This window comes from Rhamphochromis longiceps, linkage group LG3 (assembly GCF_057381845.1).
Source record: "Rhamphochromis longiceps isolate RC_006_pf linkage group LG3, R_longiceps_female_GT1.1, whole genome shotgun sequence".
In the NCBI taxonomy this organism is placed as follows: Eukaryota; Metazoa; Chordata; class Actinopteri; order Cichliformes; family Cichlidae; genus Rhamphochromis; species Rhamphochromis longiceps.
The window spans coordinates 15,642,159-15,669,318 of NC_140559.1; the positions used below are offsets into that span (position 1 = coordinate 15,642,159).

At 42.4% G+C, this 27,160-nt stretch overlaps 1 protein-coding gene across 1 annotated transcript; it reads left to right on the forward strand.

The window, feature by feature from the left end:
• Positions 1-15,432: 15,432 nt before the first annotated feature.
• Positions 15,433-16,823, forward strand: LOC146673107 (nuclear factor 7, ovary-like). Its single transcript, XM_085402248.1, has one exon. The coding sequence runs from the start codon at positions 15,438-15,440 to the stop codon at positions 16,821-16,823; it is 1,386 nt and encodes a 461-aa protein (XP_085258374.1). The 5' UTR covers positions 15,433-15,437.
• Positions 16,824-27,160: the final 10,337 nt, after the last annotated feature.

The window sequence follows — 27,160 nt, forward strand, 5'->3', positions numbered from 1 at the left end:
GCAACAGCGCCATGTGAAGAGAGAGACTGGCATAGTGGTGTGGCTCTGGGTTCCAGGCTGACTACAGGTGAGGTTGTGGAGGTGGGAGCAGACACTGTGGTGTCGAATCTATTGAAAAACAGATTCAACTCGTTGGCTCTATTCTCACCTCCCTCAGCTCCCCTGCTGTTGGTTGGCCTGAATCCAGTGATGGTCTTCATGCCCCTCCACACCTCTCTCATGCTGTTCTGCTGGAGTTTCCACTCCAGCTTCCTCCTGTAATTGTCCTTAGCCTCTCTGATCTTGTCCTTTAGTAACACCTGGACCTTCCTCACCTCCTCTTTGTTGCCCCCTCTGAAAGCCCTCTTCTTGTCGTTGAGGATAGCTTTGATGTCCTTAGTCACCCACGGCTTGTTATTTGGGTAACAATGAACAGTCTGAGCTGGAACAATGGAGTCGGTGCAGAAAGTTATGTAGTCTGTGATACACTCAGTAAGCCCATTGATGTCCTCGGCGTGAGGCTGACAGAGTGTTTCCCAGTTGGTCACCTCGAAACAGCCCTGTAGTTCTGCTAAGGCCTCCTCTGACCACCTCCTGACAGTCCTGGTGGTCACAGGTTCCCTCCTCACAATTGGCACATAGCGGGGAGTGAGGTGAATCAGGTTATGATCTGACCTACCAAGTGGGGGGAGGGAGGAGGAGCTGTATGCATCCTTGACGTTAGCATACAGTAAGTCTGAAATTTTCTCTCCCCTGGTGGGACAGTCCACATATTGTCTGAATGTTGGTAGTGAACTGAATGTTTTTCTGCTCCTCCCCCTTTGCGAGTGTGGACGCTTCATCTCTTTGCTCCTTAAATGCTTTTCTTCTTTTATTGATTTTTATGCTGATTTTTTCCCTTTTTTCTGTATGAGCTTACCTGCGAGAGCTTCTGGACACTTATAGATCATTAGGACTAAAGTGTCCTTAACAGAAACAGCAACATTTTTATAGTTACCTTATCCTCAGCGCTCCGTGTGTCTGTGGCCTAAACACAGCTGAAGCCTGATTACAGCATCTGGGCACCGAACAGCCTCAATAGCCTGGAAAGGTGCTAACCGCTAGGCTAACTAGCAACAAGATGCCTTCCCTCTTCACAGATGACTACCACAGCCTCCTGCAGAAGATTGCAGTACTGGAGACAAAAATTCATCGCTTAGAAGTAAACGTGGAGGTAAATGGACTGTGTGGAAATGAAACAACCTTGCCTTTGATTCAAAACAATGGCGATGAGCAAGCTAGTACACAGCTAAGGAGCACAGATAACATGACCAAGAAAGTAGACTCTGTGCATTATTATAAATCCTCAAGTGATAACCCCCCCTTGGACTGTCGTGGTGCAAAACCAAGACATAAATCATGTCTCCTGGAAGGGGGAGGACACATCACGGGCAGAGCACAGCGAGCTGAAATCTCTGAAACCGACTGGCCTTCACTTCCTACGAGACAGAGAAGCTCTTCTACCCCTGTATACGAGAGGAAACAGGACTGGACAACCGTAAATAGGAAGATTAACAACACTGAATAAATGGCTTATATCAGCATGTACTGACCACTCGGTGCATTTTATCAACAACTTTAATATTTTTGGGGAACGCAGGCATCTGTTCAAAGCAAATGGATTTAATTTTAACAAGTCAGGGATAAAACTGTTCACCTCCAATTTGTTTTATTCCATACGTCATCCATCTGTGCTTGGTGCCAAGGCTGAGATAAACGAGGAGTTATCTCATAAAAAGGAACAAACAGTACTCCAAGAACAGACAAAGCACAGCAGAAACCTTGAGGAGGAATTCCATTTGCCCCCACCTGGGAAGAGCCTCAGAAAGGAGAGACATCTGAGGCAAGAAGAGGGGTCCCTATTTGCCTCCAACTCTCTCAACAACACCAATGACCAGGACCAGGGACCATGATCTTCCCCAGTCCCCCAAACCCCTGACAGGCCATCACTCTCCTCCCCCTCCCTTTCTCCCTCCTCCCCACACCTGAAATTCACTGAGGAGATGATGGAGCGGGTCAATGCTGGGCTCAGATCTACCCCCCGGCCCAATCCCTTTTTGTCCCCCATAAACCCCCCACCAGAGCGGCCAAAGGTTCGCCATCGAGCCCCACCCTCAACAGAGCAATCGAAGTCACACTGCCCAGCCTCGCCCCCCTTAGTTCCTCCTTACCACCTTCATGCTCTGTCTCCGCAGTCTGATGTGTGATGTGTGGAGGGTCCGGGCTGCAAGGATTATGGCAGTAGTGACTTTTCCCAGGAGAAGCTGGGACCCTGTTCACTAGAAGGTTTTAAAATCTCTGTACTTTTAGGTGACAGAAGGAGACATGTGGCCTGGTCAAAACACAGAGAGCTGCACTCTAAAAGATCTTTAAACATAGTAAACATACCTTGTGTGCCACAGACTGCTCCCAAACACGAGGGGACAAGTAATGCCTCTAAAACACTTAAGTTGGCTTTATTAAACGTTAGATCTTTAGCTGGGAAAACATTTTTAATTAATGATTTAATCACTGAGCACAATCTTGATTTTATGTTTTTAACTGAAACTTGGTTGGACCAAAGTAACAGTGGAGCTGTTCTCATCGAGACGACCCCTCCTAACTACAGTTTTATCAGTGAGGCCAGGGTGAGCAGGAGAGGAGGAGGGGTTGCTGTCTTATTTAATGAATCATTTCAATGTAAGCAGCTATCTCCTGGAAGTTTTCAGTCTTTTGAATATGTGGCTTTACAGCTGAAGGCCCCATCCAAAGTTGTGTTTCTTAATGTTTACAGGCCTCCCAAATACTGCACAGACTTTTTTAATGACCTCAGTGAACTGCTGTCTGTGATCTGTGTTGATTTCGACTGTGTAATTATTGTTGGGGATTTTAACATCCATGTGGACAACCCTCAGGACAAAGGGACCAAAGACCTGAGTAACACTCTGGGCAACTTTGGGCTGACTCAGCATGTAACAGAGGCCACACATAATAGAGGACACACTCTTGACCTACTGATCTCCAAGGGCCTGAGCATTTCAAAGGTTACTGTGTCTGATGTGGGCGTGTCTGATCATTACTGTGTTTTCTTTGAAAGTAAAATCTCAGCCCACATAAATATATCAACAACAGTGATCACAAAACAGTGTATAACTGAACACAGTAGTGCAATTTTTAACCAGGTCTTCCCATTAACACCTGACCTGTCCAGAGGGTCAGTCAATGAGCTCGTCAATAGCTTCAATGCTAACATGTTAAATGTAATGGACACTATTGCTCCCATTAAGCTGAAGGTTATCTCTGGAAGGAAAAAGTCTCCATGGAGAAACTCCACACTGGTGAAAAATGAAAAAAGAGAGTGTAGGAAAGCTGAGCGCAGATGGAGAAAAACAAACCTCCAGGTTCACTATGACATCTATAAAGAGAAACTTCACAATTATAATTTACAACTGAGGAGTGCAAGGAGGTCCTACTTCTCTGACATCATCACTAAAAACAGCCATAATGCTCGGGTCTTATTTTCTACAGTTGACAGGCTAACAAACCCTCCTGTGTCAGTGGCAGCTGAACTTCATTCGACCATGGCCTGGAATAACTTTGCCAAATTCTTCACTGAAAAAATCCAAAAAATTAGACAAACAATTGGTACATCGACAGCAGATCCAGGATATGTACTGTGTCCACCAAAAAACTGTTTAAACACCATGAAACAGTTTCACCCGATTAACAGCAAAGACCTGGAGGACATCTTAGGTCAACTGAACTCCTCCTCCTGCTGTTTAGATGTCCTGCCAACAAGTTTTTTCAAAAAGGTCTCAAAGACTTTAGAGTCAGACCTGTTACAGATCGTCAACTTTTCTTTATTATCAGGTGTGTTTCCAGAATCACTAAAAACTGCTGTATTAAAACCTATACTGAAAAAAGACAATCTTGACAAGACACAAATGAACAACTACAGGCCGATCTCAAATCTCCCATTTTTAAGTAAGATCATTGAAAAAGCAGTTTCTCAACAGCTCAGTTACTTCTTAAAACAGAATAACTGCTACGATGCCTTCCAGTCAGGTTTTAGACAGAACCACAGCACTGAAACCGCTCTGACCAAAGTGTTTAATGACATATGTCTGAATACAGACAGTGGAAAAATGTCAGTCTTAGTTTTACTGGATCTCAGTGCAGCATTTGATACAGTTGACCACAACATATTACTCAAACGACTGGAGAACTGGACAGGTCTTTCAGGAAATGCACTAAACTGGTTCAAGACATACTTAGAAAACAGGAAATACTTTGTATCAATAGGTAACTTCACATCTGAGCAGACAAGTATCACATGTGGAGTCCCCCAAGGTTCCATCTTGGGACCCCTTCTGTTTAACATTTACATGCTCCCACTGGCACAGGTTATAAAGAACAACAAAATAAACTATCATAGCTATGCAGATGACACACAAATATATATCACAATGTCACCAGGAGACCAAGGTCCTATACAGGCTCTTGGTAAATGCATTGAGGAAATTAATGACTGGTTATGCCACAATTTTCTCCAGCTAAACAAAAACAAAACTGAGGTAATAGTCTTTGGCGCTAAAGAAAAACGACTACAGGTCACCAGAGAACTTCAATCTATACATCTAAAAACCACAAACCAGGCGAGAAATTTGGGTGTAGTGATGGATGCAGACCTAAACTTAGAGAAACACATTAAGACAATAACAAAGTCAGCTTACTATCACCTCAAGAATATTTCAAGGATAAAAGATCTGATGTCTCATCAGGACATGGAAAAACTAGTCCATGCATTCATCTTTAGTAGTTTTGATTACTGTAACAGCATCTTTACAGGTCTACCTAAAAAATCAGTCAGACAACTACAGCTTATTCAGAACTCTGCTGCTCGAGTCCTCACTAAGACCAAAAAAGTGGACCACATCAGTCCAGCTCTGAGGTCTTTACACTGGCTCCCTGTCCGTCAGAGGATAGACTTTAAAGTTCTAATGCTGGTCTATAAAGCTCTGAATGGTTTAGGACCAAAATACATCAGTGACCTCCTGACCCAGTATGAACCTTCCAGATCCCTCAGGTCATCTGGATCAGGTCTTTTATCAGTTCCCAGAGTCAGAACCAGATACGGAGAAGCTGCATTCAGCTTTTATGCTCCTTATATCTGGAACAAACTCCCAGAAAACCTCAGATCAGCTGAAACACTCAGTTTATTTAAATCCAGGTTGAAGACTCACCTATTCTCAGCTGCGTTTGAATAAAGCACCAAATCCACACTTTTAAGCTTTGTTTGTTTGCTTGTTTTAATCAATTTTAAACCATGCTTTTTATTTGTTTTTGTTTCTCTGTAAAGCACTTCGACTGTTCTGATTTTATCTATTTTGATTTTATATACTGTTTTGTTTGTTTGTTTGTAGAGCTCTGGGTAGCTCCCCAGCTGGGTCTAGACTGGGTCTAGAGAGTATTTTAAATTCAGGGAATTTAAAATAGAAAGTAGCTCGTCCGCAGAAGGACTGGTAGCTCCCCTTTCGTGGGTTTAGAGCTCTGGGTAGCTCCCCAGCTGGGTCTAGACTGGGTCTAGAGAGTATTTTAAATTCAGGGAATTTGAAATAGAAAATAGCTCGTCCGCAGAGGGACTGGTAGCTCCCCTTACGATAAGGGTTCGGATTGCGCGAACAGGTGTGAATAACACAACCTAGACTGGGTCTAGAGAGTATTTTAAATTCAGGGAATTTAAAATAGAAAGTAGCTCGTCCGCAGAGGGACTGGTAGCTCCCCTTACGATAAGGGTTCGGATCGTGCGAACAGGTGTGAATAACACAACCTGTGCAAAACAGTTTTGAGGCAGCCACCTAAGAACTTCTGGTGGCAGTTTGTTTGTTAATTAGTTAGTTTGTTTGCTTGCTTGTTTTAATCAATTTTAAATCATGCCTTTTATCTGTTTTTGTTTCTAATGTCTCTGTAAAGCACTTTGAATCACCTTGTTGTTGAATTGTGCTATACAAATAAATTTGCCTTGCCTAGTGTATTGTCCAGTGATACATGGTTGAAGTCACCCGAGATCACAATAAAGGCACTCGGATGCTGAGTCTGTAACCGAGCTATGGCAGAGTGGATAGTGTCACATGCAGCTGTGGGGTTAGCAGAGGGAGGAACATAAACAGCCACCAAGATGACGTGAGAGAATTCCCTGGGTAAATAATACAGCCTGGGTCCTACAGCACACAGTTCAGTGTCCGGGCAACAAATCTTTTCTTTGATTGTTATGTTGGCAGGGTTACACCACCGGTTGTTAACTAAAACAGCAAGCCCACCTCCTTTACGCTTACCGCTAGCGATGCTGTTCCTGTCCACCCGAACAGTGTGGAAGCCTTCCATGGAAGCATTCTCATCGGGAATGTCCTGGTGCATCCATGATTCGGTGAAACACATCAGGCTACACTCTCGGTATTCCCTCTGACTCCGTACCAGTGCTGAGAGCTCGTCGATTTTAATTGCCAACGATCGCACATTTCCCATCACGATAGACGGCAGACACGGTTTATACCTCCTCCTCACTTCGAGCCTCCGCTGTCTCACCGTCTCCTTCTTTCTTCTCTTCTGTCCTTGACCTCTGCATCCCCGATGTGTTTTCCTCCAAATTTCAGCTGGTACCTCTGCGGGCCTGGCCAGCGAGCTGGCCGGCATCAGGGCAATCAGCTGATCTCTGGAGTAAACAGTCCGTGAGTGTAGGAGATGTGCCGCGGTCTCGTTCCTTGATAAAAGTAACAGTTCCACGGCCACCAGAAGAACAAAAACTCTCTCAATTCACATGATTGAGTAAGAGATAATAAACGGATGAAAATACAAGTCAGAAAAAAAAATACGTAAGAAAAAAGAGCTAAACTAAGAGAAAAGCAGGAGCGACTGTAACAGGCTGCACGCTGGTTGGCGCATGCGCACTTTTCAGGGTTTGTATTGTTTTCAGCGTTATTTTGTTATCGTTTTTATCATTTACTCGGTTTTCCTGGGTCTTTTCACATGTGTTATGAATAAATTTTCTTTTTTTCGGTACCGGTACTAGTTTTATTTTGTTGTATTTATCCGCGACACCTTAAAGGAAGGTCCATGAAAATATTGTCGGCCATAAACCGGTCCGTGGCGCAAAAAAGGTTGGGGGACCGCTGCTCTAGAATACCCTCTGTTCAGGCCAGCAGCTCCTCCAGCAGGTGCTTCACCTGTGACCCTCTTCAGTGACATCACAGAATCTCATTCCCAGGTGGTCATGAAACACTGAAACTGCATGATAAAATATTCATATTAAATCTAAACTTTAGAACATGTTTTTCTCTTGAACCCAAAATCATCTGGGTATATCAAAATATATTTAAAAAAATCTCAGAAAACATTTCATCTTGACATACTTTTTCACTCAGAGGATGTTTCCCAACACTGCAGACGAGGATGACGTAGAGATAAGATTGACCCTTGTAAAAACAGGGTGGGACATGTTCAGGAGCAGAAACTCCTAAACCCTTCATCCAGTTTAAATGTGGATACCCTCAAATGCAGCTGTGAGTCTAGATGTCTATGTCCATTATATAACTATAATTTAAATGTGTTTCAGTAAGCAGGTAAAAAAAACGAAACCTCACAGTGTCAAAATAAATATGGACCCAACTTTACATTATTGAGCTTACAGCGCCATAAAAGCACGTCAATAATTAATGTGGACCTCTGTATGTCACGCATTCCCATCTGTTTATGAGCCGAAGGAGAGCTGTTCAGACTTTGTCCTTTTTGAAAGGAAACGGTCAGCATTAGCCACCACGCCAGCGACGCCACAAACAGCTGAGGATCTTCACACCAGCCAGTGAGTACAAACTGGGAGACCTGGTGGGTGGGAAGACAGTTCTCACATTTACTGCCAGTTTCTCTTTATTGACCTGGCTCTGTTCACTCTGAGCAGATATCTGTCTCCGGCCTCACCTGTGAACAAGAATTTTATGATTTATCAATGTTAATGGAAATGTTTCATCGTTAGTGTGATCTGCTCCAGCTGTGTCTACTCTGCTGGACTGTTAAAATCACTCCAGGAAGTATTCAGAACTGCTGGTATGATGTTACAAGCTGTATCCCAATTCAGGGTCTGTATCCTTCAAGGCCCCATTTGAAGGCCTTTCAGAAACAAGTTTAATATTCAGAAACCTAAAGTATGTATCAGCAGCAGAATGGAGCTAAACATAAATGTTTGTTTCAGTTCTATGAAGCTTTGAGTATTTTGGATTAGTAGCACTGCTCTGAAGAGGTAACGCGTTACTGTAATCCGATTACTTTTTTCGAGTAACGAGTAAAGTAAGGGATTACTATTGCAAAAACCGTAATTAGATTACCGTTACTTTCCCGTAGGAACGCTGCGTTACTGCGTTACTAAAACCGTGATTTTTTTTGCGAGAATGTCTCATGACAGTGACGTAAGCAAGGGCGACGTTTGTGACAACAGCTGTGTGCAGATCAACAATGGATCATATATCGATTGTGGGAGAGAGTATGAGCGTGCAGCATTTAAAGCGTGGAAGTACTGACCTTACTTTGAGTTTGATTCCATAAAAAGTGACAAAAACATTAGTGTCCGTTGTGCGTGGGAAGAAAACTTCTTTTTACAGCGAAAAAAACCCCTAAACTTCCAAGCAAGCAACGACGTTATGGGAAATTCACAGAGCTGCCATATCCTTCCACTGACCGCTGCGGCACACCTGCACCAGGGTAAACCTCCACCTACCCTGCTCCTGCTTTACAGGTGAAAATAGAGCAAAAGGACCGCTAGACCAAAGGACTTTATTTATTTTCTGCTGTGTTCTACTTGCATCTATTTGAAAGACTGAGTGTAAACACAAAAAAAAAAAAAATTGTGTTGGAATGTGCAGAAAATAGGTTTAAATATTAAACAAATTTCTTCCAGTCAGTGAATGTTGCATATAATTACATTTTTGCTTGATGCATAAAGTTAAAAGATTAAAACTAATAAAACAAGTTTTAAAAAGAGACTTTTCCATTTGATTACATTTTGTATGATGGATTATGTAGAAAAAGTAGAATTGGGCTGAGAGATCTATCACTTTATCACCTCTTCAGGTTGTAAATCGTGTTTTTAAAAAGTAACTAAGTAATTAATTACTTTTGAAAATAAGTAATCAGTAAAAGTAATCAGTAATTAGTTACTGATTACTTTTTTCAAGTAACTTGACCAGCACTGCTGCTCTGTTTGTTGCATCATGTTGTTGTAATTGTTTATATGCTTTATATATTCTGAGGTAAGTTGATCTATAGTGTTACATCATATTCTATAAGGATGTTATGTGTTTGTGTACTTTCTGCCCAGTTTGACCCATTTAGCAGAAGTCAGCCTGTTTAAGGCTCTGATATCTATTCTGTGTGACTTAAAGCAGTTATGATTTTCACACCCATTAAAGGGATATTTAAGATATCCGTCTACTCTTCATTTTATCAGAAACAATTATCACAGCTCGCACATTTTCTTTTTACACATATATGTAAGCATTCAGACAGATTTAGTAATGCCAACATTACGTAGACCGCAAAGGCTGGGTCCTCTGAAGGAAGCAGACCCTGAATTGGGATACAGCCACAGTCCTCACTGAGGTTTTTATGTAGGTCATTTGTGGCAGAGGCCGCCCAGCATTTCCTGATTTTGTTTACTGATGATGTCATGTCTGACATCAGCAGGTAAAACCAAAAGGAGTTTTTCTCCCCCACAGGAAGGATTCCAGCGTTGCTGCCTCTTTCTGTTGTTACTGTTTATATAATTATTGGGTTAATTGATTATAATAAAGATTTATTTTGTGTTAAACACCTGTGCCTGGCATCCGTTTCATTCCAATCCGGATCCAGTTGTTACTGTCCCCCACCCTCTTCGCCTAGCCTTCATGTGGGGACGTGGTGGCGACCTGCAGCAGGCGTTTATTGGTGTTTTGCTTTTTTTTTGCTTTTGTTTTTAACTCTGTTCTTAACCATGTTAACTTTTAAGTGAATGGTTTCCTTGATTCATTTCTTATGTGGTTTTTGCTGAGATGGAGATCTTTTACACCTTATTTTTATTGTTGGTGGCAATGCTCACCTGGAGTCATTCACTCTCAATTACTTACATGCGCGAGGAACTACGTGGATTACGGTGATCCTATTTTTCTTACGTACGATTCTTCTAATGTGTTAAAGATGGTGAGTTAGCGAACCCAGACGTGGACCTCTCATAAAAGTTTAACAGTGTCTTTATTTACAGTGAAGAAAAACCAGTCCACAGTTATCCACGGTGCAAGTCCTTTCCATGATCCTCTCCCGTTCTCCCCTTGTGATACGAGCTAGTGCATTGGTGTCCATAAAACTCCCAAAAATCAGCAAAGTCGCTCCTTCCATCTCTCCATCTCGTTCGCTCCTGGGAACAGGCAAAAACAAACACAATTAGCCTCCCTCCGCTATCTACACTGTTTTTACCACTCTCTGCGCTAGAGTCACTACCCAGCTTGGTGCAATACTCCAGCGCTGTTTTCCACTCAGCCACACCATTAAATAGTCCTGCCAACGATGGTGGATAATTGACAGCAGCTGGCGAGGAATCGGTCACAGGTGAGGCAGCTGAGAGCGGCAGCGCTTCCGGGTCGGAGGTCTCTCGTTGCTACACGACCGCGTAACAATTGCAGCGGAGCCGGAGAAAAAACAGAGTGAGAGAGAGGAGAACACACACAGGCAGGTCGACCGGTCAGGGCACCGTCCGACCCTGACATAATACTTGGATGGATATTACTCTTGGAGGATTTATTTGCCCAGTTAAAGACTAACTTTGAAAAGCCCCTGGGCTTGAGAAAATGCGGAAAGAAAGACAGCGTGCATCAGTGTGTAAGGAAAATTTTGAGGAAGATTCGTGCTCCTCTGCACTTTAAGATCCTGGCTAATGCCCAATTTTTTAGGAACAAGATTGATGCACTAAAAGGGAATGTGCTTTATCTATGGGAATACAGTGATGCTCATCTGATGGTGACACTTCACTGCAAATCAGTGGCTTTGGGACCCCTGTCAGATTGGATTGGAACTGTGGAGTAATACATGTAGATAACCAGCTGTTAGTTTGGTATTTTGTCCTAATCCGCTTGCCGTACCTCCGTGTAGGTCTGTGTATATTTTGAGTGGTATAGGCGGCAATCCGTTATTGAATCCAAGCATGTAAATTCTCTGCTGGTTAATAAAACCACGTTAACTGAGTTTACTGCTTCATCATTATCATACTGGTGAACATACAACATGGTGTCAGAAACGACGGAACACGTACTTCGTAGTTGACGATGTTTTTAATTTTTTTTTCTGTCTCAAGTCTGTTTTCTGGGTGCATTTTTTTGTATCCGGACTGCAGCCGACATGGCGGAAGGATTTAGGAGGCCTGACCCGCTTGTTTTCAATGGTAATGTTGCTGAAAATCAGCGCATTTTTGAGCAAGAGTATGACATTTTTATAGCGGTGGCACACTTTGACAAGCCAGCGTGCACACAAGCCTACATATTGCTCAACTTAGCAGGTCCCGAAGCCATAGAACGGGAGCGGCCTTTTGTTTACGCACCAGAAGCGAGAGAGCCCGGCGATGGAGGACGAGTCCTCATTCCTGCAAAATCGAAGGAGGATCCTGAGTGCCTCAAGAGAAAATTCAGAGAAATGTGCAGCCCACAAACCAATGTCAGGATGGAAAGACACAAGTTCAACACACGGAATCAGAGGACTGGCGAGACTGTTGAATCCAATGTAAGTGATTTACGGATTGAAGCAAATCCATGCGACTGATGTGCATGTGGAACACAAAGAGGAAGTTTTTGTCACCGTGCAGATTAATGGGATTCCTGTTGAGATGAAAGTAGACACAGATGCTAAATGTAATGTGCTTCCCAAGAAAATGGTTAACATTATAAGAGCAGATTAACAAATGAAAGCACACCCCAAGTCCATTAACCTAGTAGCATTTGGAGGCAGCAAGATTCAAACCTCAAGTGTAATTAGGCTGCAGTGTTTTCTGCATGGACAGTCACGTGTGCTATCATTCTTTGTTATTAATGAAGATGTTCAGCCAATATTTGGACTATGTGCATGCAGAGAAATGGGACTTGCATCATTCAGCAATGAATGAATGAAAACCAAAAGGAATGCCTTTTGGTTTTAATGCAAGGTGTTTCAGCGAGCCATGGAGCAGATATTCGCTGGGTATCCATGTGCCATCATTGTTGATGATGTACTCATCGGCGGAAGAACCATGACAGAACATGACGACAACCTGAGAAAAGTCCTTGATCGTGCCAGAGAAGTAAACCTGCGACTAAACCCATTAAAGTGCAAATTCAGGTCAGTTATGTCGGACACATTTTCACAAGCGAGGGACTTAAAGCAGACCCTTCTAAAACAGCCGCAATCAAAGAGATGCCAGTTCCAACGGATGTCCAAGCCCTGCAGAGGTTCCTGGGGATGATCAATTATCTTGGAAAATTCATTCCAAACTTCAGCCATCTGACAGCTCCTCTGCGACAGCTCACACACAAGGACACCGAGTGGATGTGGGACACACAGCATCAGACTGCGTTTGAAGCACTTAAAGAGCACATGTCTAATCCACCTGTTCTGTCATATTATGATGTCAGCAAACCTGTGACACTAACATGCGATGCATCACAGTATAGTCTTGGTGCAGCTTGCTTACAGAAAGGGCAACCTGTGGCATATGCTTCACGTACTCTGACAGGCACTGAAACCAGATATGCTCAGATGGAAAAAGAGCTGCTGGCTGTTGTTTTCTCATGTACAAAGTTTCATGGCTACATTTATGGCAAGCTTGTGGTCGTAAAAAACAGACCATCTGCCACTGGTCACCATACTAAAGAAACCTATTCACCCCTCACCAGCCAGATTACAGAGGATGTTGTTAAGGCTCCAAAAATAAAACATCACCCTCACATATAAATGTGGAAAACACATGTATCTGGCTGACATGCTGGAGCTCCCAGCAGATCCACTTTCCAGCAGTCTGAAGAAGAGGACAACTTTGATGTCATGACGGTGAGCTGCATCTCTTCTTCACGCCTGGAGGAACTTAAAGGACACACAGCTGAGGATGAGACACTGCAAGTGCTCAGCTCGTTCATCAAACATGGTTGGCCACAACAACTCCACAACCTTCCCACGGCAGTTCATCCATATTTTCCTTTCAGGGATGAGCTGACTGTGGATAATGGCATCATTCGTAAAGGTTCCAAAGCCGTGATCCCAAAATCCCTGCAAGGAGACTACACCACCATCATGCACAGAGGACATTCCGGCGTAGAAGCTACCAAGCGGAGAGCACGGGGGATCGTCTTCTGGCCGTTCATGTCAAGAGATATTGAAAAAACAGTTACTTCCTGCTCGGTGTGTAACAGCACTAAATCTCATCAACAAAAAGAGCCCCTTCATCTGCATGAAGTTCCTTGGTCAACTGTGGCTACAGATATCTTTGAGTGGCACTGCTATTTAGAAGTAGTCAACTTATACTCAGGCTGGTTTGAGATTGACCTGCTAAAGGATTTGACATCAGCGACAGTCATCAAGAAGCTAAAAAGACACTTCTCAGTTTATGGTGCTCCACACACTCTGATCTCAGACAATGGAAGGAAGTTTACAAGCCAGCGTTTCAAAGACTTCGCTTCACAGTGGGACTTTAAACATGTCACCAGCTGTCCAGAGTATCCTCAATCCAATGGGCTTGCTGAGAGAGCAGTGTGCAGTGCTAAACAGCTGATGGAGAAATCTCACAGAGATGGCACTGATGTATTTCTCAACCTGCTGAATCTCAGTAATGTTCCACGTGATGTGAACCTGGGTTCTCCTGCAGAACGACTTCTATCCAGACAGACTCGAACTACGCTCCCAATCACAACCAAACTGCTTGAACCACAACACCGTGAATCTGAGAGAATGAAAGCCCAACTACTCAACAAGAGACTGACTCAGAAGGTCTGTTATGACAGATCCAGCCGACCACTTCCACCTCTTGACGAAGGACACGTAGTGAGGTTACAGACCCCACAGGGTTATGACCGCACAGGTATGGTGAAGGAACTTCGAAAAGAACCTAGATCCTACCTGGTACAGTCAGATGGAAACACTTACAGGAGAAATCGCAGACACATATTGCCTGAGCCTGTTACTGTTCAGAAAGACACTAATCATGATCATGTATGTACTGGAGAACATACAACAACACACAAATCTCATGGAGGACGGGTATGTTTGTATATCAACCAGGGCTGGTGTAATAATTTTACTCTGCGGGAAGGGTTGTCTTCCTCACATTGAGCTCTTGTCAGTATCTTTCAGGCCGTTTTTCTTACCGAGAGAATTCCCTAAAATTTTTGTCACTGTTGTTTACACTCATCTCAAAGCTAATGTTAGAATTGCTGCTGATGCCGTTTTTAAAGTGGTACACAATCTGCAGTCCCTCTCTCCGGATGCTCCTAATTTTGTTCTTGGTGATTTTAACAACTGTAATCTTAAGAAATCACTGAACAATTTCTTTCAATGTGTCCCCTGTCCTACAAGGCGTAATGGAACTCTGGATTTGTGTTATGGACCAATTAAGGGGGCAAAAAAGTCTTGTGGCTGGACCTGCACTAGGTTCTTCAGATCACAATGATGTTCATCTCCTCCCTGCTTATGTACCTGTGACGGGAGGGAGAAGACCTGTGTGAAGCGGGCTAATGTCTAGACAAAAGACAGTTGTGTTGCCCTTCAGGGGTGTTTTGATTGCACTGAGTGGTCCCCATTTCAAGAGAGCACTTCCGATGTGGATGAACGTAGCGATGTGGTGTGTAGCTACATCTCTAAAGAGTTAAAGCTAAAGTGATTCCATCTAGAGAATTTAAGACTTTCCCCAATAACAAACTGTGGCTCTCTAAAGACATCAACGATTTCATTCTTTAAAGGCCAATTGCTTTTAACGAGGGAGCCATTTCCACTGTTAGAACATTGAGGAAGGAGGTGAGGGCTGCAATAAAGAACGTTAAGATGAGGTATAAAAATAAGATTGAGGTAGAACTCAGTAGAAACAACCTCAAGAGAGCTTGGCATTACATGAAAATTTACTCAGTTAACGTATTAAAATATAAAAGTGGAATCTAGAATACATAATAGTAGAGCTATGTAATTACACAATGTGATTACAATGACAAAAATCTAATTTTCCTTTACACTAGAGTACAGTTAAGTTGTGACTTAAATGAATAATGTTATGGTAAAATATGGAAGTATAAGTTGTGTCCTCTTTCTTTCAATATTTCTTATTCCTTTCTTTTACTTTTCTCTAATTTCAGGTGTATCTGATAAACAACACAACAGTCTGCTTTGAACATCAATCTTCACTCACAGACTCAATGGCTTCCAGATCAGAGGAGGATCTCTGCTGTCCGGTCTGTAAGGAGGTCTTCAGAGATCCTGTTATTCTGTCATGTAGCCACAGCTTCTGTAAAGACTGTATGAAGAGATGGTGGAGAGAGAGACCAACATGCGAGTGTCCACTTTGTAAGAAAATATCAGAGTATGATCCACCTTTAAACCTGGACTTACAGAACCTGTGTGAGTCGTTCTTACAGGAGAGAGATCAGAGAGCTTCAGAGGCTCTCTGCAGTCTGCACTCTGAGAAACTCAAACTCTTCTGTCTGGACCATCAGCAGCCAGTGTGTGTCATCTGCAGAGACTCAGAAAAACATGCCAACCACAGATGCAGACCCATCGATGAAGCTGCACAACAACACAAGAAGGAACTTCAGGAAACTCTGGAGCCCTTAAAGAAGAAGTTAAAGGTTTGTGAAAAGGATGAACTGAAGTTTTATCAAACAGTAAAACACATTAAGGTCCAGGCCCGACACACAGAGAGGCAGATTAAGGAGCAGTTTAAGAAGCTTCACCAGTTTCTAGCAGAGGAAGAGGAGGCCAGGCTTGCTGCACTGAGGGAGGAAGAGGAGCAGAAGAGTGGGATGATGAAGGAGAAGATGGAGGCTCTGAGCAGAGAGATAGCAGCTCTTTCAGACACAGTCAGAGCCACAGAGGAGGAGCTGAGAGCTGAAGACGTCTCATTCCTGCACAACTACAAGGCTGCAGTGGAAAGAGTCCAGCGCTGCCCCCTGCTGGATGATCCACAGCTGCCCTCAGGAGCTCTGATAGACCAGGCCAAACACCTGGGCAACCTGACCTTCAACATCTGGAACAACATGAAGGCCATGGTCTCCTACACTCCTCTCATTCTGGACCCAAACACTGCTGATCCAAACCTCATCCTGTCTGAAGATCTGACCAGTGTGAGATATGGAGGAGAGAGGCAGCAGCTTCCTGATAATCCAGAGAGGATTGATTATTCCTGTTGTGTCCTGGGCTCTGAGGGCTTTAACTCAGGGACTCACAGCTGGGATGTCGAAGTTGGTGATAATACAGGGTGGGGACTGGGGGTGTTGGCAGAGTCTGTGCAGAGAAAGGGAAGTGTACGGTCTGGATTATGGGGAATAGGGTTCTATGAAGGTAAATACTCATCATTTTCACCATCAGCTCCACCCACTGTTCTCTCAGTAGAGAAGAAGCTCCAGAGGATCAGAGTGAATCTGGACTGGAACAGAGAAAAGCTGTCGTTCTCTGATCCTGATACTAACACACACATACACACCTTCATACACACATTCACTCACAGGATGTTTCCATATATTTGGTCATGTAAATTGAACGTGTGTCCGTTGAAGGTGTCAGTGTCAGTGGAGCAGATCAGTTGAGGATGATTATATTTCTAATGTTGTTTCCTGTCAGTGAATTAAAGTTTTTAAACTGAAACTTGGTTTCTTTCTGTTCCCAAAGCTTCACAGACAAGTGTAATAATCACAAAAAAAAGTGTCATAATTCAGCCACATGATGTGTCAGATGACATGGAGTAGAGAGTTTGAAGTTCTCTTTGGTCACCCTTGTTATTACACCTGAGACGGAGTAATAGCCTCAACATCCAGTGTTATAAGAGATTTATAGTGCTAAAGCTAAAGCACTCTTTTCTTTGTATACTTTGGCTAATAGTAGCCTTACTTAAAAATTTATAAATACAATATGAGAATATAATGGTAAATTATATAATGGTAAGTCTAATAATAACCCTTTCACTATAATGCCTGGGTAGTGTTAAATCCCCCCAATTCTTTCGATCTTTGGGCTGAAGGAAGGACAATACTCGGTGTATAAATGTCATGGTCCTGGGTCGTGTGACCCAGTGTTATGTTTAGCCTATTTTGATGTTTATTGTTTGTTTAGGTTCTTTAAGGTAGTCCAGTCCTTTTGTAATTATGTTACCCTTGTATCAAGCCTCCCTTGCCCTTCGTGTGTTTATGTCTGTGTGTCTTGTATTGTCAAGTTCATGCTGTCGCGTCTGTCACCTCCCCCTGTACTACGTCTCCCCGGTTCATGTCTTGTTTCCTGTTTTACTCTGAAGGCTCATGTTCCCGTCTTATGTCTGTGTTTCTAGCTTTGTTCCTCCTGTCTCATCAGGTCTTATTCCTCCCAGCTGTGTTCCCCTTCTGTCTCTAATTTCTTGATGACTGCCTCAGTGTATTTAAGCCCAGTGTGTCTTTGTGTCAGTGTCAGATCGTCTGTTATCCTCACCTCATATTTTCTCTTATTGTGACACTGTGTTTCATAGCCTGCTGAGTTACTCTGTGTTTATAGTTTTTTCCATAGTTCCTTCACAGAGTGCCTTAGCCTTTTAGTTTACACAGTGTTCTCTGTCTTCTTAGTTTTCCCAGTTTCAGTGTCCCCTAGTGTTTTTGTTATGCCTGCAGCCACAATAAAGGCTTGCCTTATTTTTGAAACCTAGTTCTGTCTGCTCTTGGGTCTACCTCATTCTTCACGCCGGCGCGCCCCGCCGTGACAATAAACGCTCAATCAACAATTACTTTATTACATACAATTCAACACTTTTGAGCATGAACCATCTGGATGGGGAGACATGCATGAAGAGGGTCACAGCAAATCTCAAAATGGTGGAGGGTTACTCAAACTCTTATAGCCTCTGATGGCCCCCACCTAGTCGTAAAAACCTAAACATTCACATTATTTCTAACTCCTAGCGAGCCTGACTTATGGCCTTGGCTCCTTTTGTCTACCTTCAACAATGGTGGGAGTGAAGCTCCCGTGGAATGTGCTCTGTGTCCTCTACTATCAGAAAAAGCAAAGTCCTGACTCTCTGAAAACAGTATTTCTTATGACTCAGCAGTATAATGCAGCATAAACAATATCATTCATTCACACTGCATCAGCAGTCTAATGTAATACAAATCAGTTTAATAACTGTAATAGTTATCACCTTCTTCTAATTCAAGAGAATACTGCAAACTAAAACTACATAATAATTTCACAATCATTAATCAGGGGTATAACATGGTATAAGATAATATTATAATCCCACAATTCCCCCTTTGATCTCTTTCTTAAAGAGATCACTAACACCTTGCAATTTAACATTACAATCCAGTTTTACAAGGTCCATCTCTTGTTGCCCTTGAGGCCCTCTGTCCCCCTTTAACGGGTGGACCATATGTGGGATGACCTCTGTGTTTGCACAGTTCAGATGCAAGAAAAACTATGATTACAACAACAACAGTAGTTACAGATGACACTCCCATCACTCTCCAGTTCGACTATAGCAGAGTTGTCAGAGAACTTCTGTAGGTGGCAGTGTGGGGAGTTGATGGAGAAGTCTGCAGTGTAGAGGGTGAAGAGGAACGGTGTCCGCACAGTTCCCTGTGGCTGCAGACCAGCCCATCAGCCCTGTGTCCTCATACAAAGTGGGCATCCTATGAGGTAGTCCAGTATCCACTGGGACATGGGACACTGGGCGCAGATGAAGAACCAACCTCTCGAGGGTCTTTATCAGATGTGATGTCAGGGCTATTGGCCTGTAGCTGCTGAGGTCCTTGGGATGGGAGGTCTTTGGTACTGGTACCAGTAGCAGTAGCCCAGATCAGCTAAAACTAAGAAAATCGACTTGAACCTTAAGTTATGATTCTTTTCCCCATGCCTAGCCATCATAGCCAAGCTTAGGGTTTCCCCACCTACCAAATCCCACTTTAACCCCTAACTGTAGTAATTTTTACTGTGTAGATGTGAAGGTAAACCCACATTCTACAATATAGGCAACAGAAAATAGAGCTAATTTTAAAATATGTCTTCTTCTGATCATGTTCTATGAAACTGAAGCTGTGTACATTCATTGGAGTGTAAATTTAGACTGAAACAAAGTTTATATTCCCATGAACTCACTGTATTATATTAACATACCATGAGGGTCATTTGGCTTTGTACAAGAATTGCTGGTAGAATTGTCCTGCAAGCTACTTTCTTATTTTAAGTAAATTTTGGAGTCTGGACTTTTTGATATTTGCTTGATCAAAGAATTTCAATATGTAAAAGATTTTTTTTAATATCTGCAATTCTACTTAAGCACAGAATGTCTGTACTTTTACCACCTTTGCCTATAAGAGATGTGTGCTCACAAGGTGGAGCTTGTTCCTATTTAAACAGCAAAACCCTTTATCCCTTCATCTTACATTAATAATAAATTTAAAAAACAGAAACAGCTGTGTGATCTGCAGTGTTGGGTAAGTTACTTTAAAATAGTAACTTAGTTACATTACTAGTTACTTCTCTCAAAAGTAACTCAGTTACTTCAAGTTACTCGTTACTTTCAAAGTAACTAGTTACTAGGGAAAGTAACTTTGGTTTTACTCAGAATTCTCTTGTTAATGTGTTGCTTCCATAACTTTGCCAGTCTTCTAGCTTGCTTACTTGCCACAAGTGCACTGTGCCACCTACCAATAGAAAGGAAAAGATAATGTGCATATTTCCACGAGAGAAATCCCACGCCTGGACCGTCATTGACTACTGCCATGATTCTAGCCTACGTCACAGTGTCATGTGCGCCTTTTACATCCAACACAAAAACTGCAGTCGTGGTGCTTTCGATTGTACTCAGAACTCGGAAATTCTGCCTTCTAAATAGGAAGATGTAGGCAACACCAGACTGCAGACGAGCTGCATACAGGGCTGGACTGGGACAAATAAATCGTCCCGGGCATTTTGACTAGAGACCGGCCCATCATTATAGGAAAAATCATCTTTGAATGAAAACAAACGCTGTTGTGACAGTGATGTACACTGTTTTGATGGTATATATGCATCAATCTATCAATCGTTTGTTGTAAGATTCAGATAATAATTTATTAAAAGCTAGACATTTTAAATGAGAATAAGAAAGAAAAGTATTTCTTTGTGCCCCCCTTTCCCTGTTAATGCCCTACCTGGCCCCCTGGCAACACTTTGCTAGATCCGCACCTGCACAGTTACCAGCTGTCAGCTACCTGAAAAAGGATCCTGGGGTTATTTGTCTCTCAGAAACAGTTCATAACTTCCCTTCAACTCATTCATGTCACCTAAAAGGTTAAACCTGTTTCTCCATCACAGCTCTGATGATTCAGTAAGGACATCTCCTGGTTTCATCTTCATGTTTCCCTCTCACCAGATAACCAAACCAACATCATGACCAGCAGCTTTTTTGCAGCTGTGGCTCCAGCAAACATCAGCTGATACTAGAAATTAATATTAAATAAATTCTAACAGCTGATCAAGCTTAAACGTGCTGCTGTTATTTAGCGCGACATCCGCTGGTTTCCTCTTTCGGCGCAAAGTGAGCGATAAACAAACAAGAGAGCCGATCAGCTGATCACTGATCAGTTTTCATGATTGAAGTAGAAACGGGAAAGGGAGGGGGGAGAGGATGAGAGAAGAAGAGGCAGCTGTGCAGCAAAGACACAGAATAATTCCAGCTTTGTGCCTTTTTCATTGTAGCTGAATTACAGGACAAACTGTTCCTTTTCACCTCAATAAGAAACGCGTAATATTTTCTCTGAATACCAGACGGGACGGTTGGCAACTCTAATAACTTATGAACAAAATAAAGTTCAACATCATTAACTTCATAGCACCCACCCAGCTGTATAGAAACTCCGTCATGCTAGCTAGTACGCAGTACGGAAAAAGTCAGAATAAAGAAAATAAACTCCACCTAAACTTGGTTCATATCTGACCCAGATAGACTGCAGGTCATAACTTCTTACCTGAAGTTCAGTTCACACTTGGACCGGCGGCCGCCTCGGGTCTCTTTTCCTTCTGCGTCCCCTTTCTCCAGCCCGAGAACGTGTTGCTTTCTCTCATCCACCTGCTGGCCTCCACCACTTGATAATGTTACTGAAACTGTGGAAGCTCTGCGATAGCCACCACACGAAGTAACGAGTAACGACTAGGGATGGGTATCGTTTAGGTTTTATCCGATACCGGTGCCAAACTGGTACTTTTGAAACGGTGCCGGTGCTTAAACGGTGCTCAAACCGGTGCTTAAAGAATGGAGAACACAAAATTGGTCCAAAAACCTCCCATGTTCAGCTGTTTTTTTGTAAAAAGATAACAATGTTAGCCTTTTCTGCAGCTATGGGGCATATATGGTATCACTCTTGGCTGGAAGCAGTGCTTAAACAATGGAAAAAACACCAACTTTGTCCAAAAACCTCTCATGTTTAGTGGTCTTCCACTTTTTCTTTGGTCATTTTAGCCTTTTTGGCCAGGGTGAAGGGAGTATCTGCCATCAAACAAGAAGACAGCCGCATGTAGCTATGATGATGTTTGCTAGTTCACCTTACATGCATTAATGTAATAACGTGGTTAGCCTACTCAACGTAAATTACACACGAACAACATTAAGCTGCTCACGCAGAGAAGAACGGCTGCTGCTGCATCATCATCATCCGTCATCATTTCTGCTACACTGGCAGGGCTAGGGGCCAGGACTCTCCTCTTCGGGTTTTTGGGGGATATTGCTCCGGGTGCGATAACAGGCAACCCACCCGCAGTAAATGTGCTCGGTGCCAAGCTATCAAATACGGCACATTTCTCGGCTTTTTAAAAAAAAAAAAAAACTCTATGAGTCGCCAGGTGTTTCATCGGATTTGAGGTGTTACCTCCTTTGACAGTATCACAGTATCAGCTTAAAGCACTTGTTGCAGGCTGCTGAGTTTACATATTTTGCTGTGAAGTACAGCCAGACTTTCGACTGCTTCGCCTTGGGCATTTTTAATCTGTAGCTCTGCTCTAAAAGAACGTACGTACCTGGACCCGCCTACTATCCTCGGAAACATAAAATGATTGGCTAGAATCTAAAGTGTATCACAGCTCAGGAAAAAAAATCACCGAAATAAAGCACCGAAATGTGCGCTGCTTTTCGGTCTGGTTACTACCGTTTATGTCAGAACCGGTGCCATCAGGGCACCGGACACCGGTACCCATCCCTAGTACCGACCCTATCTAAATCCCAGTAACGACTAACGCGTTCCTGATTTTGGCATAATAACTAGTTACCGTGCTCGTTACCACAATAATAACGTAGTTACTGTAACGCGTTACTTAATAATGCGTTAGTCCCAACACTGGTGATCTGTACATTACAGCTGTCTTTCAAACTGCTCCCAGACTATCTATAAATTAGTTTTCGTAACCTCTTTGAATTATCATGTTTATACCTCTGCATGATTTAGAGTCACCAGTTAATCTAACAAAAATGTCTTTTCAAACTGAACAAAGAAATCCTTCCTTTGAAAAGGAAGTCCCCAAATCTTCTTCCAGTAAGGCAACAGCGCAAACCACCAAACCACCCTGATCTCAGCCCAAATACTTTTTTTTCTGGTGTCCTACAACAAGGGAGGCTACACTAGTACTGCCAGCTAGGGCTGAAATATATCAAATGGAGCACATTTGAATTAAAAAAGCTACTCTGTACTAGTTTTAGGTCTTGGCCGTTGGCTGAACACTGAGCCCCTTCGCCTACAGGAAGTTGATGCAGTAGATGAGTGGACCAAGTAAATAACTGACTGAACTTGAAGACCAACACAAAGACTGTACAACAACAAAGGAGATGAGCGGACTTTCCCAAGGAATCTGAGGTTCTTCAATATGTCCAGCTTAAAGATTGAGAGTTAATATCAATTAATGTACTGTGCTTTGGTCTGCTGGCTGAGCAGCATCACAGCTGGAGACAGCAACAGACTGAATAAAGCATTCAGGAAAGCTGGCTTTGTGACTGGCTGCTAACTGGACACTCGAAGCAGCACTCCACCCTTAAGAGACATGCTCCATCTGATCTGATCTTTGTGGTGAAGGATTCATACAGCAGCAGGAGGATGAGACCAAAAAACACCTCAAAGCTCTGAAGAACTATCTGAAGACTAAGGTTTCAGGGTACGCTGAGAAGACCCAAATGCAGGACTCATAAACCCAAAGGGATAAACTAAAAGAGGCAGCTGTATTGTGCTGTACAATTCAAACACCAAATACAAGGGGAAAAAACTAGAAACAAGGAAATAAATCTGGGAAACAGTGAAGCTAAGACTTGAACCGAGAACTAGGAGTAACATGCAGCACAGAGGAAACACATAGTAATATGGGACAACATGACAGAGGTTTTAAATACACAAAGGATAACGAGGGGATGGGAAACAGGAGGGAACACAGCTCGAATTAATAAAGTACAATGAGACAGGAAGGAAGCAAAACTGAACACACTGAACACAGGACTTGGAACTGTCACAATAAAACAGGAAACATGAGACAAACACTAATATGTGGACTTGACGACACGGAGACATGACTGACTGGGGGAGACAGAGGGAACATGGATCAAAGAAACAGAAGTAACTAAACAAGAAATGTAAAGCACAGGAAAGGCACAGAGACAGAAACCTAGAGACTTGTAACAAGAAAAATAAAATAAGCAAAAACCAATAAAGAGAACCAAAACCACGAAAAACAAAAAAATCTAATAATATAAAATTAAACTACAATTTACACACACTGGGTCACAGACCCACTACCATGATATAAGGAGTGCTGACTGCCCTCCATGGTCACCTGACCTCAACCCCACTGAAAATTTGTGAAGAACTCTGTGGCACTTGTGGGTATTTTCACTGATTCAAGTTTTCATTCAAACTAGAGATCCAGTGAGCCACCTAGTGAGGAACTGGGTATAAAAATTTTGTAATTCACAAACAATGAATACCACACTTTTGCTAATGCCCTTGAATTAAAGGCAAAGGTAAGGCAAGGCAAATTTATTTGTATAGCACAATTCAACAACAAGGTGATTCAAAGTGCTTTACAGAGACATTAGAAACAAAAACAAATAAAAAGCATGATTTAAAATTGATTAAAACAAGCAAAAAAACAAACTAACTAATTAACAAACCAACAAACAAACAAAACAGTATATAAAATCAAAACAGATAAAATCAGAACAGTAGATAAAATCAGTAGTTAATGTAAGTTTTGAAATTTAAGCTTAAAAGTTTGTGATAGGTTTGTAGCTTGAACCCATCCGCTGGAACGTTGAAGACAATATAATTACACAGCAAAGCAAGACACGAGTAGGCAAAGTTCTTCATGTTTCTCGTGCACGGGAGAGAACAGGACAAACGCCGTTCCTTCACTTGACTGCAGTTGCTCTCTCCGTTCTCCCGTACCACTGTTCTTTTATTGAGGTTACATGAATATGCATAGGTTCATTAACATATGACGTCCACATACAAACAAAGAGTACCTTGCCTGTGTGTGTGTGTGTGTGTGTGTGTGTGTGTGTATGTGTATGTGTTTGTGTTTGTGTTTGTGTGTGTGTATGTGTATGTGTGTGTGTGTGTGTGTGTGTATTTGTATGTGTGTGTGTGTGTGTGTGTGTGTGTGTGTGGTGTGATTTGTGTGAGGTCAAGATGTGACCCTGTGAAGACTCCCCAAAGCTGGTGCCAGGAGTCTAGCGGGTCCATCTAAACAAAAGGCTCTTATACTTAAAGAGATATACGTGTGTTTGCTATACCATATATATCAATAAGGAGAAGAAAGGATCTCTCCCATGTTCCCAGGCTGTGGGTGTGCATTCTAGTATGGAATACACACCAAGCCTTTGTAGCCTGTTAAAGTTCACACAGCCTACCACTACACAATTGATTATATACCTCTAAGCATGTGTGGTTAAATATTTCTAAGCATAAATGACAATCAACAATACAAAATCTAACAGTGTGGATTTGGTGCTTTATTCAAATGCAGCTGAGAACAGGTGAGTCTTCAACCTGGATTTAAATAAACTGAGTGTTTCAGCTGATCTGAGGCTTTCTGGGAGTTTGTTCCAGATATAAGGAGCATAAAAGCTGAATGCAGCTTCTCCGTATCTGGTTCTGACTCTGGGAACTGATAAAAGACCGGATCCAGATGACCTGAGGGATCTGGAAGGTTCATACTGGGTCAGGAGGTCACAGATGTATTTTGGTCCTAAACCATTCAGAGCTTTATAGACCAGCATCAGAACTTTAAAGTCTATCCTCTGACGGAAGGGCAGCCAGTGTAAAGACCTCAGAGCTGGACTGATGTGGTCCACTTTTTTGGTCTTAGTGAGGACTCGAGCAGCAGAGTTCTGAATGAGCTGTAGTTGTCTGACTGATTTTTTAGGTAGACCTGTAAAGATGCTGTTACAGTAATCAAGCCTACTAAAGATGAATGCATGGACTAGTTTTTCCAGGTCCTGTTGAGACATCAGATCTTTTATCCTTGAAATATTCTTGAGGTGATAGTAAGCTGACTTTGTTATTGTCTTAATGTGTTTTTCTAAGTTTAGGTCTGCATCCACCACTACACCCAAATTTCTCGCCTGGTTTGTGGTTTTTAGATGTATAGATTGAAGTTCTCTGGTGACCTGTAATCGTTTTTCTTTGGCGCCAAAGACTATTACCTCAGTTTTGTTTTTGTTTAGCTGGAGAAAATTGTGGCACAACCAGTCATTAATTTCCTCAATGCATTTACCAAGAGCCTGTACAGGGCCTTGGTCTCCTGGTGACATTGTGATATATATTTGTGTGTCATCTGCATAGCTATGATAGTTTATTTTGTTGTTGTTGGGGGAAAACTCTGTAAAAGACCCAGGAGAAATAAAGACACAATGAGACAAGGTTACTTTCTGTATCAAACGTGTACACGGGTGAGCTGCGAAGAACAACTCACCCCATGCACAGTGGCTTGGTAATTTTTATAGGCACAGAGCACAGAGACAGTGAGAACAGGATAACAAATAATAAACAGATAAAATAAAACAACTCCATATACGGTGCTAGTCTCGTCAGCAGAGAGCTAGGGAAGATAAAACAATCTAAAACAATATGTCCCAGAAACAAGATGTCTTTGCTGGGAAAGTCAAAAGGATAATTCTAAACTAATCTAAACACAGACAAAGGGTATCTTTGCACATTTAAAAGAAGGTAAAGAAACATAGAAACATTTTTCCTCTAACAGTTGTTCTTTATAATCTGTGCCAGTGGGAGCATGTAAATGTTAAACAGAAGGGGTCCCAAGATGGAACCTTGGGGAACTCCACATGTGATACTTGTCTGCTCAGATGTGAAGTTACCTATTGATACAAAGTATTTCCTGTTTTCTAAGTATGTCTTGAACCAGTTTAGTACAGTTCCTGAAAGACCTGTCCAGTTCTCCAGTCGTTTGAGTAATATGTTGTGGTCAACTGTATCAAATGCTGCACTGAGATCCAGTAAAACTAAGACTGACATTTTTCCACTGTCTGTATTCAGACATATGTCATTAAACACTTTGGTCAGAGCGGTTTCAGTGCTGTGGTTCTGTCTAAAACCTGACTGGAAGGCATCGTAGCAGTTATTCTGTTTTAAGAAGTAACTGAGCTGTTGAGAAACTGCTTTTTCAATGATCTTACTTAAAAACGGGAGATTTGAGATCGGCCTGTAGTTGTTCATTTGTGTCTTGTCAAGATTGTCCTTTTTCAGTATAGGTTTTATTACAGCAGTTTTTAGTGATTCTGGAAACACACCTGATAATAAAGAAAAGTTGACGATCTGTAACAGGTCTGACTCTAAAGTCTTTGAGACCTTTTTGAAAAAAACTTGTTGGCAGGACATCTAAAAAGCAGGAGGAGGAGTTCAGTTGACCTAAGATGTCCTCCAGGTCTTTGCTG

Bases quoted from the DNA above. Each gene is read 5' to 3' on its own strand.
- LOC146673107 (XM_085402248.1), top strand. From the start codon at position 15,438: ATGGCTTCCAGATCAGAGGAGGATCTCTGCTGTCCGGTCTGTAAGGAG.